At 39.8% G+C, this 18061-nt stretch overlaps 1 protein-coding gene across 3 annotated transcripts in view; it reads right to left on the minus strand.

The window, feature by feature from the left end:
• DAAM1 (dishevelled associated activator of morphogenesis 1) overlaps window positions 1–18061 on the minus strand; it is a 180839-nt gene that overhangs the window by 68082 nt on the left and 94696 nt on the right. For all 3 annotated transcript variants that reach the window (XM_003901874.3, XM_003901875.3, XM_009211623.3), the window contains exon 3: window positions 12643–12732. In XM_003901874.3, the coding sequence (XP_003901923.1) occupies window positions 12643–12732 (90 nt within the window). The remainder of the gene's footprint in view (window positions 1–12642; window positions 12733–18061) is intronic.

An 18061-nucleotide genomic window follows, 5' to 3' on the forward strand; every position in this document is an offset into this window, starting at 1 on the left:
GAGTTCATTTTCATGCCTAGTGAAATTCTGCACTTGCAGATTGAAGAATTTTGGAAATAAAATGGAGCTATGCCCTTGTTCCTCAACACGCACAGGCAAGGTGTTCAAAGGGCCTTGCACAGTCACATTTAGAATTTTGGTTCCACCAGAGCACTGTTGATAAGCATTCTGTGACAACCATGGATGGTTCCAAGACAGTCACGGACTCCTACCCCAGCAACTGACACACAGCCAAATTTGTCCTGCACCAGAGCTGTTAAAAGGAACCTGCTTAAGAATAACTTAGGGGCTGGCTGGGCATGGTGGCTCACGCCTGTAGTCCTAGCACTTTGGGAGGCCAAGGTGGGTGGATCACCTGAGGTCAGGAGTTTGAGACCAGCCTGACCAACATGGTGAAACCCCATATCTACTAAAAATACAAAAATTTGCCAGGCATGGTGGTGGACACCTGTAATCCCAACTACTCAGGGGGCTGAGGCAGGATAATTACATGAACCCGGAAGGCGGAGTTTCCAGTGAGCCGAGATTGCGCCATTGCACTCCAGCATGGGTGACAGAGTGAGACTCCATCTCAAAAAAAAAAAAAAAAAAAGAATAACTTGGGGACCAAAGATTGCTGTTCTGTGGCAGTCAAGAACCACTGTCCTCCAGGACTGCCATTCAGAGCTTATGTTCCAAGTCTCCTCCAGGAATTGGAGCCAAGACAGGAGCATTCTTCCCACGGTACAATACCAATGCAGGCATGAGTGACAAGCCCTGAGTGAATGCTGAGGGAGTGGCTTCTCTAGCCCCCACTTGAGAGGGAAAAAGAGAGCTCCACAGGACAAACTACCCTCATGCTCCCCATGACTCCCCATTAATTGGGCTGTCCAACCAATCTGTCTTACTTTTTCTCAGCTGTATATTGCTAACTTATTTTTGTTATGGTTGGACTACAAGTGAACACCAACACAAGGACATTCTCTTCCATTCTCTTCCAGCCTGGTGTTCCTCAGTTACAGGGAATGCAAGACCTTGAGTGAAGGGGTGTTACTCACTAAAGAAATGCAAGTTTGGGTTAACTAAAGTGCTTGGATATTTTGGAATTGTTTCAAATTTTGGATTTTTTTCTTTCAGATTTTGGAGTATTTGCAGTATACCTACCTGTTCATCTTTCCTAATCCAAAAATCTGAAAATCTTAAATCCAAAATGCTCCAATGAGCATTTCTTTTGAGAGTCATGTTGGCACTCTCTTTAAAAGTTTTAGATTTTAAAGTTTCAGATATGGGATACTCAACCTGTAGTAGAAAGCACAAGGAGAGATGGATCCACAAAGCAGACACATTTTTCACTGGTTTTACAATTCTGTGAAGAACAAAGTATTTACAGGCTAAGGAATCAACAACCCCCAAATCCACAAATTGACTTGTCTGTAGAAATGAGCTTAAAATTTAGGAATAGGGGATAGACAGCAAGTTAGACCTCTCAACTTCTGAATATCCAAAGGAATCAAAGAAGAGGAGAGAGTCTCAAAATTTTTATAAAGAAATGCTCAAGATAAAGTTGCTCTGGCTAGAGGAAGAAGGGGCCGATTGCGTGAGTCCAGCAACAGTCCATCTGCTTGCTTGTGCAGATGTGCTGATTCTGCACCTGCACCTTAGTCACCAACCAGGGAAGTGGCAAATGCCTCAGAGGAACTTCCTGTGTTCAGTGATGGCAAATATCAGTCAAGAGCTTGCTAAAGATGGAAACACAATTTGCCTTGTCTGGAAATCAGGGTGCAAAGAGGTCTAGATGAAAGGAAGAATAAACTGTACACAGAACAAACCAAATAAATATTGAGCGAATTGTTCATTTGAACAATATGAACAATTCACTCAATATTTATTTGGTTTGCTCTGTGTAGGGTTCACTCGTCTAGACCTCAATATATTTCTAATATTTTGTACTTTTGTATGGCTTTGTATGTATTTGAATAGAATACTTTTCATTTTCTAAACCTTGAGTTTTTGTTTTTAATGAGCACTTTGTATTACAGTAATTTTTACATCAATTTGACTTGTGAGACTTATGGGGAAAAACTGAAAAACTTTAATGACAGTTTCTTATACTGGAAACATTTAAACTTTTATAAAATGATTGATCAGAGCAATGAGATATTAGTTTCCTTCCCTCAGACAGTATCAACTCTTCACATGGCTGACAACTAATTCACAGCAGTGTAAGTTATAGCCATTTTGAAGAGCAATTAAAGGTGAAAATGTTCATATCAAACAACTCAGTAACTACATGTTTAGGTGTCTATTCCAGATAGACTATTGAACATATGCACAAACATGTTCATCACAGTGTTTTTTAAATAGTAAGAAAAACTGAAAACAAGCATGGTCTAATGGGGATAAAAATAATTAAACTGTGGCATGTTCATAAAATGGAATACTATACAGCAGTTAAAACGGAGAAATAGCATATATTGTTTAGGAATAAATGCACATGGAGTTAGGCTATAAATATATGGATAAGTAAAAGACAGAAACAAAAACCACCTTCAGAAGAGCAGTCACCTTTGGGCTTCAACTATATTTATGTTTTATGTCTTTTTTAAAAAAAATCTGAGGTGAATATGGTAAAATGTTATTAGCATTTGTTAAATATGGGTATTTATTATATTCTGTACTTTTTTGTACATTTAACGTTTTCACAATAAAAATTAAATAAACAGAAAGCAATAGTTTATCTCATGAATTGAGAGGAAAATTATCAGAGGTTAGTTTTTTCTTTTAGAAATTTTCAGAGTGTCAATTTATTGGAACCTAGAATAGTTGCTCTGGTAATTAGGTTTAAGACTTCTAATAATAACATTATCTCCAAATGTGCTGAAACGTTATTTTATTATCTTCCCGACACTGAAGTTTTGTTTTGTTCACTTCAGAAATAACACAGCTAGAATGCACTACTGAATTACAATGCTGCAACTTTGAGCAAATTTTGTGGCTTAACAGGGCATTTGTAAATCTGGCTCACTCCAACCTAATAACTTATTTGTAAAAATTGGCTTACTTAATGAAATATTTTTGTGTCGGTCCTATAAAGGGATTTTCCCCCATTGCAAACAACAGCAGCAGCAATGTTTTCATCAAAAAATACTTTTATTTCAAAACTAAAGATATTCATCAACCACCTACCTTTTCTAGACAGCAGAGTGGAATTTAAATTTTATTTAAAAAGTAGCCAAACTCACACATACCCACTTTCCAGACTTGACTTCAGTTGGTGTTGACAACTGCTTGCCAAGCAAACCCACTCATGTGAGCTCCTCCATGGGCTACACCTGGTCAGTAGCATGCTGAAGGCCTGTGGAGGGCACGGTGGCTAAGAGGAAAAAAAATTCAGTGCAGGCTGACTTTCTCTGGACCGGAGACTTCCCTAACACAAATTAAGGGTGTTCCTTAATTCTGGAAATCAGGTCCAGGGTCCCACCCAAAAGCCAACGGACTGCATTTTGTTCACCATTGCCCTAGAACTTTTGCCAAATGAGTCCTCCTTTTACCAACTTCTGGTGCTGAGCATAGTGACTTTCTCGGTCTCTTCCCTTATCTATAATAGAACCTCCTAACTTACTATTTCTGCCTCGGAAATATCCTGCAGTTTAACACTTTTGAAATTATCACTATTGTTCTGAGAAAACCAGACATCAACATCACTCAAGAAAATGGAGATTAATCCCAGGTCAGCATATGGGTGAATAAGCAGAAACTCAGTTCATACTACTATTACAAGCATAGTCATCATTGTTACCACTGACTATGACAATAGCTAATGTCACCATGCCTCCAAGCTCTCTGATAAGTACTAAATCATATCATCTCATTTAATTTTCACTACAACCCCATAAAGTTAATCTCATTTTACAGAGGAGTGAGAAATTAGAGAGGTTAACATGCCCCAGGTCATGCAACTAGTAAATGGATGTATCCTCCCTTCCAAGATTACTTTTTAGATGGTTTTTAACTATGTAAAGTATTTATTTGGCTTCTATTTATCTTAGAAAAAAAATTGTATTACACATACATCATACTATAGTTCGGAACAATTATAAGGGACAAATGTAATTCAGGAAAGCTACATGAAGATCCCTGGATTGAAAGGCTTTTGGAGAAGATCCATCCCCAAAGAGGCCGCTACAGAACCAGAATGTTATACCCCAACAGATGGCTCCAAAAGTTTGTCCACAATTTTGCAGATTTATTCAATTCTCCATGCACCAAAGAGAAAAGACAGCTAATCTTTTGGTTCAGCCTATGAGTACATTCACTTACTGCTGCTTTGTTAAGGAGAATGAGCATCTACTGAGAAGCAACATTTATGAAAATGCACACACTGTGAGCACAGGACCATTCTGGATACACAAGGCAGGGGTGGTTGTAGGGACACAGCTGGAATGACACAAGTGGTAAAGCTGACAGGAAAACAAAAATAATGCCCAACACTGGTATCATTAAACAAAGGAATTAGAGGAAGGAGGCAAATAAATATTCAAAAACCAACTGCCTTTTGTTAGACTATAACTTTTTACTCTTTTGACTGTCAGAGGCAGAGAATCTTTGAACAGTATTTCATACTTCATATCTAAAATTTGGTGTTCATTTTAATAGTGCTGACTTTTGCAATAAAGAGGGAATAAAGAAAGGAAATGGGTCACTAGCTTTGAGATTATAGCACTTAGGAATGCAAGGGCAATGAGAAACATGGCCTCAATGGGTTTCTGGGCAGAAAACCGAGGGCATCTCATCAGGACCACATCACTACGTTTTCAGAGTCACTGCCTAAATAGGTAAATGGTGCTAAAAAACTGGGTGGTTTATGGATTAATCTTTGTTTTACTCTCTCCGGGGGAGAGTAAAAAGTGAGAGACAATGAGAGAGAGAGATTGAACTGGACAAAGAAAAAATATGCCAACAATGTCTTGACAACACAAGCATTGGCTGCATTTTAAATATTTATTTTTTCCTCCTAATTTTAATGGAAATATGTGGTGGCTTTGTAAGGCTCAAGCTGGCTAAGCTGAACCACATCCATTGAGACAGAGAGAAACAGACCATGTCCCAGTGGTCCCGCTTCTCTGGCTAAAACCTAATATAAAATACATTGCATGCATTTTTAAACAGAGAAATTTTATTTTTTGCAACCAGGAAAAACTACTTTAAGGTAAGAAGGAGAATAATATGTTTCATAAAATTTGGAATCACCCATAATCTAAGCTCACAATTATTTTTCTGTCCACCTACCTCTTTATATACACTTTGGCAGACATTTGATTATACTAATTACAAAGTTTTACACATTAGTCCCCCCTTATCTGTGTGGGACACATTCTAAGACCCCCAGTAGATGCCTGAAACTCCATATTGGATAGTGCTGAACCCTATATACACTTTTTTCCATACATACATACCTATGATAAAGCTTAATTTGTAAATTAGGCACAGTAAGAGATTATCAAGAATAATAATAAAAGAGAACAACAATGACAATAGACTGTAACAAAAGTTATGTGAGTGTGGTCTCCCTTTCTCTTTGTCAAAATATCTTACTGTCCTGTAGTCACCTATTTTTGGACCTCAGTAGATTGCAGGTAAGTGAAACTGTGGAAAGCAAAACCACGGATGGGAGGGGATGAGACTACTGTATCTTTTTAAAAATCTTGCCATTATACACTGAGCAGATTCCCATGTCATTAAAATTTCTTTAGAAACATGACTTTTCACTGGCTACAAGATGCTCTGCTGTCTGCATGCATAGTATGACTATGGCTATAGTGTAGCTATACTTCTCTAAGTTGCTTACAGTCATTGGCTTTTAGAGACAACATTGCCAAAAACTTTCTCACACATAATTCCTTTTCTGCATCTCTTATCACTTTCTAGAAGAGGAATGTTCCAAGCTCTGGACACACATTACCAAATGTCGTTGGCCAACATCTGCAGGTCAATGTTCAAAATGTTGGTCAACCAGTATAACAAGGGGATCCATGAATAATAAGACCAGTGATGCTGTGTGGGAACAGGGCAGCGAAGTTCCTGGCTGTGCCATGCTGGGAGTTAGCCCTTCAGTCCTTAGAATCCTGGGGGAAGACTGGTGGTCCCTTGGGAGAAGGGCCAGATTGGCAAGGTGGTTTTTACTGGGAGGGCTTGGGGCAGCTCCTGTTGACCAAGTGGAATTTGGTAATATTTTGACCAATAATACAGTTTCACTGGAGCATATCCACTAAACCAGTGGATAGAGTTTCCATCTGACTCTCTCTTTCTCAGAATAAACAAGCTTCAATTATTTTAGTCTTCCCCTGCACTGACTTCATTGTTCAAAAGTTCAAGCCTTTTACAGATTTCCTAACAGGCTCTACAAATTGTGTTTAGTAAATATTAGATTCGGTCAATAGTCCAAACTTGACCTTTGAAGCAATGGCAAAAGGGACAGAGAACAAGATAGAAATCAAAAGGGAAAGTGTACAGTACATGTGAACACAGCTCAAATGTTGAAAAAGGAGCTGGTTTCTAGATGATGGGATCAAAGCACAACATCAGCTCTCACTGCTATAACCAATGGTGGGTCAAAGTGGTAAAGGAATGGTTGTCTTAGTCACACACACCCCTAGAGGTTGGTTTCTCCTTCCTCTGTGCCCCAGAGCCTGTCTGCTTACCCTTTTATGGAGCTTATGACAACACTTTATTATTTGATTCTATCTGCTTCTCCTACCGAGACCATCCACTCCAAGAAATTTGGCTTATTATTTTTTTAAATAATCCTCAGAATCTAGCCAAGAGTCTAGATTCTCTGTCTAGTTTTCTCCGCCCCAGAAAAGATACTCAATACATATCAAATAAATCACACACAAATTTGCCTTACGCTTTACCAACTGCATCGCTTCGGTGAGTAAAACACCAGATACTTGAAACTTGTTATTTCTTACTGTTTCAATCTGGGCTTATATACAAATCCTCCTCTCTCAATGCCAGGGACTATGTAGATAAGAGAGAGAATTTCAGAGCCTGCAGAGTCTAGAATGCTGGTTGTCCTGCAGCTACTGTACTTCCCTTATATAGTCTTTAGAGAGGTAGGGAGGAAAGGCAGACAAATTTCTTTCTAATCATTGCTACTTCTGCCACTTTCTATAAGCTCTTATCATGTAAGAGTACAAATGCCAGTTGGAACCCATCACTGGAGTTAAAAACTCAATTGCAGAAGACCAAACCAGGTACTTCTTAATAAGTCTAGTAATATTGTCACTAAAGTCTAGTTTTTTCCCTTTTACTGGTTCCCTCTCCCAAATCTTAACACCTAGCAAAATGGGCACCTGGAAATCCAATGCTCACTCTACTGTATATTTAATCAACCACAGTAAAAGAAAGAAGAGGACATCTAACTTATCTTCCCTCTCACATCTTTAGGCCCAGTGCCCAGCCATTGCCTCCCTTCTCAGTTCACCCCTTTTCTCATTAGGATATTGGAAAGAACTAGAAGACCAATGTCTCATCTCGTCTCCTCATTTTCCAGCTACTTTGTGTAGAAAATGGATGGTTTCTTTTGTCTTTAATTCCACTACTTTAACATATGTTTCTTTAAATCTGTGTAAATCTGTGTTTTGATCAAGCTACTGCCTCTCTAGCACTGCAAACACAGGAGGGCTTCAACTCTCCAGGAACTGAAAGAACTGCATCCCCATGGCCACACACAATACAACTTTAATCTTTTTGTGCATGTGGTGAACGAATTCCTTTCTGTGGGTAAGAGTCAGGAATTGATCCAGTCAGGGTATACAAACCAAATTAAGGAATAAATGAAAAGTACTAGCTGAACTTTCAGCCACTTTCCCTAGATGTCTTCAGTATGTACCTAGCACCAGATCAACAGTTTGCAGAAATCACGATAGCTGAGCTGCAGCCAGGATAGGCAAGATTACTGAATGATATAATTAGGCTAGAATCAAACACACACGCGCAGTAGAGTAAAAATTCACCTTCCCCAAAGTAGACCTCAAAACATACAGAAATGTAATATGACCAATCTAATACCATTTACTTAGGCCTTGGCTTTAGAGATCAGAAACAAAGCAGGAAAAATTAGGCACAATCATCAAGTCCTGATCTTTGCCTCAAATATCTGCTGTCATCACAGCTAGCAGTGTCTACATCCCTATTTACTTAACTTGGCAAACTCTGAAGCCCAAGAAGGGGTATAAGCATTTTCTGGATACTAATAAGGACTGGTTAAGTGATACAACTTGTACATTTGCTTCTGGGCAGAATAGCAATTAAAGATGATTTCTTCCTGTGCTGATAAGATTGCTGTCAGCATAATACATGTATACACCCACTTTATTTTCTCCTCTCTGAAGACTTATTCCTTACTGTTCCCAGGATTTAAAAATCATGTTAACAATAAGCAAATACAGCATGGCCAGATGCCTTTTGTGGTCAGATGGTTCATTGTTTAAAAAGCTTCAGTTTAAAATCCAAAAGATTGTTAACAGATGCAGTTTCTGGCTAGAGACCGGGAAAAACCTCATTTAAACAAAAGAGTATGTTGTGATTGGAACTAAAAAGGGAATTACCTTTAAAGATAAGAAACACAAACATTTCCTATCTGAAAATACCCCATCCCAACTAACAGAACCCTTTTTGGACCTTTCATGAAAGTTTAAAAAAAAAAAGGCCGGTGGATTTGAGTCTATGACAAAGTAAGGATGACGAACCAGTGTGGTACATTTTAGATTTGTTTGGACTTTCAACAAGGCCTCAACATCCATCTCTTATGCTCCCCCAGATAACTCAATTAGACAAAATTCCAGTTAACTTCTTTTGAATCGTTTTAGTCTGAGAAATATTTTCTGCTTTGATTTTGGCTCTGGAAATAGGTTTTCAACCAGAGACATAGATAGAGAAGTTTCATAAATGAACACTGAGCTTGATAAGCAGATAGCTGCTGCCGGGACTCAAGTCACTGTTGGACAGGGAAACAGACACTTGGCTGAGCCAAGGTTGGCCCTGTCTTTAGGTCCCAGGCTCATTGGCCTTCACAACTTCTGTTCATTTTTACATGGAAAGTTTGCTTTTCACCAACTCACGCCATCTGTTTCGGTTGGCTTCAGAGGCCCCTTACTCTATGACTTTACTATGTGTGAGAATGTCTGTAATGCCCCGTGTTCTAATCTTGAAAGATGGGAAATGTGACAGAGCCCCGGGAGTGTAGCTTTCCTCCAGTCTGAGAAATGGATGTGGCTTGGCTTGCTGGTGATAAGCCTGATTTGAAAAGGCTATGCGAGAGATGTTCCAAGGAAAATAATCTGTTCTTAATATTAAGGATGGCCACCACGGGGCTCTATTCTGAGAATGGGCAACCTGTCCTGCAGGAAATTACATTCTCTGAAGAGAGGTAAACATAATATCTTTCTCCTGGTTCAGTTTTCGTGTTCTCATATTCATTGTGTATTTCCCAATTTATTGCAGTGCCCCAAAAGTTCAGTTTCAGACCAAAGGCACAGTAGAGTTTTAACAGTGTTAGAAGCTCAAATTAAGAAAATCTTTGGTCAAGCAATGCTATCATCCATTTTAAAGTGAGGCAAATCTAGAACCCATGGGATTCCCTAAAGAGTTAAAATGGCTTTCCCACTGGTTGCTAAGTCATATAAGGAAGCCAAGCTGTTGGAATGAAGCGCATTCTCAAAGGTTTGTGCAATCCAGCCAGGTACTAATAAGAAAGGCCCATCCGTCAGAAAGTGGGATTCTGAGGCCAGTGGCCACATCCATATCCATCCTCCTAGAAGAAGCAAACCCCGCATCATGCACACTTGAGATGAGGTTTTCAAGGGGATTCGATAGGTGTGGAAATTGAAAAATGAGCAGCAGCTGCAAGCCCGAGGTCATTACTATTCTCCAGGGTTTGCCTTTTCTAATCTAAGGGGCAGTAGTTTCCATGATTAACTTTCTATTGCTGTTAAGGGAGTAATAAAATCTGGGAAAGAAGAAAACTTTCCCCTCAGTAAGCTGCTCCCATTTTCCTGCCCTTTTCTTTCCTCTAGTGAACATTCTCAATCCCTCCTTTGTATTGTTTCCTAATTTTCAGAAAAAATCTACACTAGAATGAGCCAAAATAGACAATGTCCTCTGTGTATACCCGCAACTTGAGGATTTATCTTTCTCAGTTCTAGCAGCAGGTTATTTATTTATTTATTTATTATTATACTTTAAGTTCTAGCGTACATGTGCACAACGTGCAGGTTTGTTACATATGTACACATGTGCCATGTTGGTGGGCTGCACACATTAACTCGTCATTTACATTAGGTATATCTCCTAATGCTATCCCTCCCCTCCTCCCCCAACCCCATGACAGGCCCCGGTGTGTGATGTTCCCCTTCCTGTGTTCAAGTGTTCTCATTGTTCAATTCCCACCTATGAGTGAGAATATGTGGTGTTTGGTTTTTCGTCCTGGCGATAGTTTGCTGAGAATGATGGTTTCCAGCTTCATCCATGTCCCTACACCAGTTAGAATGGCAATCATTAAAAAGTCAGGAAACAACAGGTGCTGGAGAGGATATGAAGACATAGGAACACTTTTACACTGTTGGTGGGACTGTAAACTAGTTCAACCATTGTGGAAGACAGTATGGCGATTCCTCAAGGATCTAGAACTAGAAATATCATTTGACCCAGCCATCCCATTACTGGGTATATACCCAAAGGATTATATATCATGCTGCTGTAAAGACACATGCACACGTATGTTTACTGCGGCACTATTCACAATAGCAAAGACTTGGAACCAACCCAAATCTCCATCAATGACAGACTGGATGAAGAAAACGTGGCACATACACACCACGGAATAGCAGCAGGTTTTTAAGATGGCAGTGCGAAAAGTTCCCTTGTTTCCAAAGGCTATATAATACCAGTTTCAGAACTGAGCACATTTTATTCCATTTTAAAATTCTTTCTCAGTGTATTATATTTGTTTCTTGAGCCATGACAATCAGTTCAATAAAAAAAAGAGGTTTTCTAGTTGGTTCAATGTATATACAGAGAAATAGCAGAAGAGGAGAGGAAGACATTTATTTCACAATGACATTTTACTGGTTACTACTGGATTAAGAACTCTTAAGGCTTCAGTTTGGAAATAACCTGATAGAAAATTTCCAAATTTCCTTATTTGGAAATAATCATACTGAGGGGTTATGGCTGACCACATTTCTCAGAAAAGGCCACCAGAACTGAATCTGACACACAGTTCTACCCATTACAATTGCTCAGGTGGAAAATTAATGTGCTTTACATTTTTTGACAGTATTCAGTATAACTAATGACAATGCAGTGGTTCAGTCATCATGCATTCATTTCAAAGTGTCAGATGCTGGAGTTACAAAGATAGATAAGACATGGTGCCTTTTCATCAGAGGCATAAAGTCAGGTGGAGAGCCACTCACATAGGCTCACTGCTAGAGAGAGAATCCCTTTATTGAGTAATGTAAGATGCTCCCAGGAGAGTGGCACAGGGCAATTACACAAGGTAGCAAAGGGGGCAGGCGTGCTGATAGATGCCACATGGGACAATGGAGGTCCCAAACTGCAGATTGGTTTCACCTAGTGAAAGGTTTCCCTGACAGTGGTGTCTTGAAAAAATATTGGATTATTGTATAGTTTGTTCCTGTTTCCCTGGGTCGGGAGTGAGTCATCAAAGTGTCCAACGCCTGTTGCAGAGTTAGGTGCTAGCCCTGCCCTTCCCACTACCCCATCCTGGTTTAAGTCTCTGTTGAAACAGAAGGGAAAATGGCAAAAGGTGGCCATGAACAGAATTAGTCCCAAAAATGGGTGTAGGGATATCCTCAGAATCTGCTACAGGGTTTAAAAGATGGCAAAGTGCACTCTATTTCAGGAGATACAGTCACCATGGAGTGATGCCTGGTGCCACAGATACTAGGGAATTAAGAAGAGTTTTGGTGTTTCACTGTCCCCTATATCCATTCTCCCCATCTCTTGAGGTAGTAGAACCCCCAGATCTTAAGTGGGAAGTGACTGCCCAGAATAAAGACTTTGGTCCTTTCAGTGGATGTGGCCATGCAACTAGCAGTGGGATACGAGAAAGAGTTAGGCGTATAACTCCAGGAATGTGTCCCTCAAAGTGGGAGCGGTGGAGCCTGTGCCTCCTTTCCTTTCTTCCATCGTTAGTTTGGAACATGAAGGGGCTGGAGAGTCACCTTGGCGCATGGGATGGGGCCATACCAGAGAGATGATGAAATGGAAAGTTGTCAGAAGGTGGTTGTAGAGGGCTGTGACCCCCATACCTGGTCCTAGACCACCTGTATACAGACTGCTGTGTTAAGAGCAGGGGTGGGGGGAATTTGCCTTGTGTAAGGAAACGTCATTTTGGGTCTCAGTTACATATGACTATGAATGATGGTTACAGGTGGAAAAGAGCCCAATGAAGTGTTGACAAAAACAACATCCAGAGAATTGACACTGACTCCATGTAGCACCACAGCCACAACATAACACATTCAATCTGGTTTTCACATTATAAAGAGCTGTCCAATTCTAGTGGTGAAATGGAAAAGCAAATGGAATCAATTATTATTTTCCAATTAACCATAATCACAATGAAAATCTTACCTTTTTCTTGCTACAGTATATTTGCCATTTTTTCTCAGCTGGAAGTGCAAACATGGCTTCTCTGTGTTTGTCTGTGAGGTCCAGTTCATCCTGAGAAGAAAGAAAATAATTAGTGTTTCATAGGTTAAACGTTATTCCTGTAGGGAACGTTATCAGTATCATCAAAGAAGAAAAAAACCCGAAAACACTAACACATATTTAAATGAACTTGAAAAAGATCAAGAAGCTAAGTTAGGTATGTTTTTCCATCATGAAGAAAGCATGTCTCTGGCAGGGGGCTAGGCATGGGGCACAGCAAGAGGGATAAGGCAAAGCCCTACAGTCACCAAAGGTCAGGGGAGAGTGGACCAAGCATGGGCAGAATTATCCTGAGCTACTGTCTACTGCTGACTATGGTCCATTGAGCAGCAAAAGGTGTCAAACTTCAGGAGTTTAGAAATATTGGTCACGTTAAAGATGAGGGTTTGCTGGGATGGCTTCACAAACACTAACAGGCTGGGCCCTGAAGGACTTGGACATGAGGAGGGGAGAAACAGACAAAGGCTGGGTGTGGTAACAGACAGTGTGTATATGGGACAATGGTCAGCTTAACAGAAGTACTGGGTTTCTGCAAAGGATCATCAGTTTAAAGGTTGGAGAGGTAGGGAGTGAATAGCGGAAAGCTTTAAATGCCAGACTAAGGAGGTTATTTTCTTGAATGAATTGAGACAATGAAGTTTTGGACGAGGCAGTGACTCCCTCATTGCATAAACACCAACTGATATTTACTCAATACATTATGTGCAGGCATGTTCTCATTTACTGTAGTTCTCACAACCACCCCAAGTGGTCCACTCATTGCTACATCCACACTGATATAGCTTGCAAAAGTTTAGGCTGAAGATTGGCCACACCAGTTATTCAAGACTGCACACCTAGCAAATAGTGGAGTTGTGTTTTAAGCTTAGAACTGTTTAACTCAGGCCGGGCGCGGTGGCTCAAGCCTGTAATCCCAGCACTTTGGGAGGCCGAGACGGGCGGATCACAAGGTCAGGAGATCGAGACCATCCTGGCTAACACGGCGAAACCCCGTCTCTACTAAAAACACAAAAAAAAATTAGCCGGGCGAGGTGGCGGCGCCTGTAGTCCCAGCTACTCGGGAGGCTGAGGCAGGAGAATGGCGGGAACCCGGTAGGCGGAGCTTGCAGTGAGCTGAGATCCGGCCACTGCACTCCAGCCTGGGCGACAGAGCGAGACTCCGTCTCAAAAAAAAAAAAAAAAAGAACTGTTTAACTCGAGTCCAGATGTTTAGCCTTTCAGATCAGTGTTTGGAAACATTAACTTTATAGTTATGTACTGCTTAGACTGAACCCTAAAGGAAGGCAATTTATAAATGTTAATAAGTAATGGATAATAATAACAGAATCATGAATATGAAGAGCTTAGAAAAAAGTTATTGGTGTTTAATAAGAACTTGACCCACAGTCTGTTATTTTTTTTCTACTTTTACTTTAGGTCCAGCAGTACACGTGCAGGTTACATAGGTAATTTGTATGTCACTGAGGCTTTGTGTACAAATGATCCCATCACCAAGGTGGTGAGCACAGTACCTGAAAGGTAGCATTCCTGCCAACACCCCCACCACCTTCCCGTTCAAGTCTCCAGGTTCTATTGTTCCCATCTTTGTGTCCATGTGTCTTCAAAGTTTAGCTCCTACTTATAAGTCAAAACATGTGATATTTAGTTTTCTGTTCCTGGGATGGTTCACTAAGGATGCTGGCCTCCAGCAGCATACGCGTTGCTACAAGCGACATGCTCTTGTTCTTTTTATGGTTGCATAGTATTCCATTATATACACCATATTTTCTTGATCCAGTCCACTGTTGATGAACATCTTGGTTGATTCCATGTCTTTGCTATTGTGAACAGTGCTGCAGTGTACATACAAGTGCATATGTCTTTTTGGGAGAACAATTTATTTTGCTTCATATATATATCCAATAGTGGGATTGTTGGGTCAAATGCTAGTTCTATTTTAAATTCTTTGAGAAATCTTCACACTGCTTTCCACAGTAGCTGAACTAATTTACATTCTTACCAGCAGCATATAACTGTTTCCTCTTCTCTGTAACTTCACTAGCATGTGTTGTTCTTTGACTTAAATAATAGCCATTCTGACTGGTATAATATCTCATTGTGGTTTTGATTTGCATTTCTCTAATAATTAGTAACTGATATGATTTGGCTCTGCATCCCCACCCAAATCTCATGTCGAATTGTAATCTCCATGTGTCAGGGGAGGGGCCTGGTGGGAGGTTATTGGATTATGAGGGCAGATTCTCCCTCACTGTTTTTGTGATGAGCGAGTGAGTTCCTATTAGATTTGATGGTTTAAAAGTGTGTGGTTGGGCCGGACGTGGTGGCTCAAGCCTGTAATCCCAGCACTTTAGGGGGCCGAGGCAGGCAGATCATGAGGTCAGGAGATCGAGACCAACCTGGACAACATGGTGAAACTCCATCTCTACTAAAAATACAAAAGATTAGCCGGGTGTGGTGGCACACGCCTGTAGTCCCAGCTACTCAGGAGGCTGAGGCAGGAGAATCACTTGAACCCGGGAGGTAGAGGTTGCAGTGAGTCGAGATCGTGCCACTGCACTCCAGCCTGTGTGACAGAGCGAGGCTCCATCTCAAAAGAAAAAGAAAAAGAAAAAGAAAAAAAAAAACCAGTGTGTGGTACTCCCCACTTTGTGCGTGCTCTCTCTCTCTCTCCTGCTACCACAGGAAAACATGCTTGCTTCCCCTTCTGCCGTGATTGTAAGTTTCCTGAGGCCTCCCAGTCATGCTTCCTGTTAAGCCTGCAGAACTGTGAGTCAATTAAACCTCTTTTCTTAGTAAATTGCCCAGTCTCAGGTAGTTCTTTGCAGCAGTGTGAAAACAGAGTAGTACAGTGATTAGCATTTTTTCATATTGGCTGCATGCATGTCTTCTTTTCAGAAATGCTTCTTAATGTCTTTTGCCCATTTTTTCATTGGGTTGTTTTTTGCTTGCCGATTTCTTATAGATTCTGGATATTAGACCCTTGTCAGATGCATACTTTGCAAATATTTTCTCTCATTCTGTAGGGTGTCTATTTACTCTCTTGATAGTTTCTTTTGTTGTGGAGAAACTGTTTAATCAAGTCCCACTTGTCAATTTCTGCTTTTGTTCCCATTTCTTTTAGAGACTTAGTCAGAAATTCTTTGCCAAAGCTGATGTGCAGAATCGTATTTCCTAGGTTTTCCTCTAGGGTTTTTATTGTTTTAGGTCTTACAGTTAAGTCTTTACTCTATCTTGAGTTAATTTTTCCTTATGTGAAAGAAAGGGGTCCAGTTTCAATCTTCTGCCTATGGCTAGCCAGTTATCCTACCACCGTTTATTGAACAGGATGTCTTTTCTCTACTGCTTGTTATTGTCAACTTTGTTAGAGCTCAGGTGGTTGCAGGTGTGTGGCTTCATTTCTGGGGTTCTCCATGCTGTTCCATTGGTTTATGTGTCTGTTTTTGTACCAGTGCCATGATGTTTCGGTTTTTGTAGCCTTGCTGTATAGTTTGAAGTTGGCTGGTGTGATGTCTCTGGCTTTGTTCTTTTTGCTTAGGATTGCTTTGATGGTCCATGCTCCTTTCTGGTTCTATACGAATTTTAGGTTACTTTTTTCTAATTCTGTGAAAAATGACATTGGTAGTTTGACAGGAATAGCATTGACTCTGTAAATTGGGCAGTATGGTCATTTTAACAATATTGATTCTTCCTATCCATGAGCATGGAATGTTTTTCCATTTGTTTATGTTGGCTCTGATTTTTTTCTGCAGTGTAATTCTCATTGTAGAGATCTTTCACTCCCTTGATAAGCATATTCCTAGGCATTTTATTCTTTTCGAAGCTATTGTATGTGGAATTTTGTTCTTTATGTAGGTCTGAACTTGAATGTTATTGGTGTATAAAAATGCTACTGATTTTTTCACATTGGTTTTGCATCCTGTAACTGTACTAAAGTTGTTTATCAGTTCTAGAAACCTTCTGGCAGAGTCTATGGGGTTTTCTAGGTATAGAAACATATCATAAAGAGAGAGAGTTTGACTTCCTCTCTTATTTTGATGCCTTTTATTTCTTTCTCTTGTTTATTTGCTCTGGCTAGCAATTCCAGTAGCATGTTGCATAGAAGTGGTGAGAATGGGCATTCTTGTCTTATTCCAGTTCTCAAACGGAAGGCTTCTAGCTTTTGTCCATTCAGTATGATGCTGGCTGTGGGTGTGTCATAGATGGCTCTTGCTATTTTCAGGTATGTTCCTTTGAAGCCTAATTTGTTGAGGATTTTTTAACATGAAGGGATGCTGAATTTTATCAAAGGCCTCTTCTGCGTCTATAGAGATGATCGTAAGGTTTTTATTATTGTTTATGTGGTGAATCACGTTTATTGATTGGCATATGTTAGACCAACTTTGCACACCAGGAATAAAGCCTACTTGATTGTGGTGAATTAACTTTTTGATGTGCTGCTGGATTTGGTTTGCTAGTACTTTGCTGAGGATTCTTGCATCTATGTTCATCAGAGATATGAACCTGAAGTTTTCTTTTTTTTTCTTGTGTCTCTGCCAGTCTTTGGTATTAGGGTGATGCTGGTTTCAGAGAGTTAGGGAGGAGTCCCTCCTCCTTGAATGTTTGGAATAATTTCAGTAGGATTGGTACTAGCTCTTCTTCATATATCTGGTAGAATTCAGCTGTGAATCTATCTAGTCCAGGGCTTTTTTTATTTTGGTCAGTAGGTATTTCTTTGTATTACTGATTTAATTTCAGAACTCATTATTGGTCTGTTCATGATTTAAATTTCTTCCTGGTTCAATCTTGGGAGGCTGTGTGTTTCTAGGAATGTATCCATTTCTTTGTGCACAGAGGTGTTTGTAACAGTCTCTAAGGATTTTTTTGTTTGTTTCCATGGGGGTCAGTTGTAATGTTACCTTTGTTGTTTCTGATTGTGTTTATTTGGATTTTCTCTGCTTTTTCCTTTATTCATCTAGCTAGCAGTCTATAAATCTTGTTTAATCTTTCCAAGAATCAACTTTTGGCTTTGTTGATTTTTTGTATGAATTTTCACATCTCAATTTCATTCAGTTCAGCTCTGATTTTGGTTATTTCTTTTCTTCTGCTAGCTTTGGAGTTGGCTTGCTCTTGTTTTTCTAGTTCCTGTAGGTGCATCATTAGGTTAACTTGAGATCTAACTTTTTGATGTAGGCATTTAGCACAACAGATTTTCTTCTTAACACTGCTTTAGCTCTGTCCCAAAAATTCTAGTATATTTTGTCTTCATTGTCATTAATTTCAAAGATTTTTTAAAATTTTTGCCTTAATTTCATTCTTTATCAAAAAGTCTTTCAGGAGCAGGTTAACTTCCATGTGTTTTTAT

The sequence above is a fragment of the Papio anubis genome, chromosome 7 (assembly GCF_008728515.1).
Source record: "Papio anubis isolate 15944 chromosome 7, Panubis1.0, whole genome shotgun sequence".
NCBI classification, from domain to species: domain Eukaryota; kingdom Metazoa; phylum Chordata; class Mammalia; order Primates; family Cercopithecidae; genus Papio; species Papio anubis.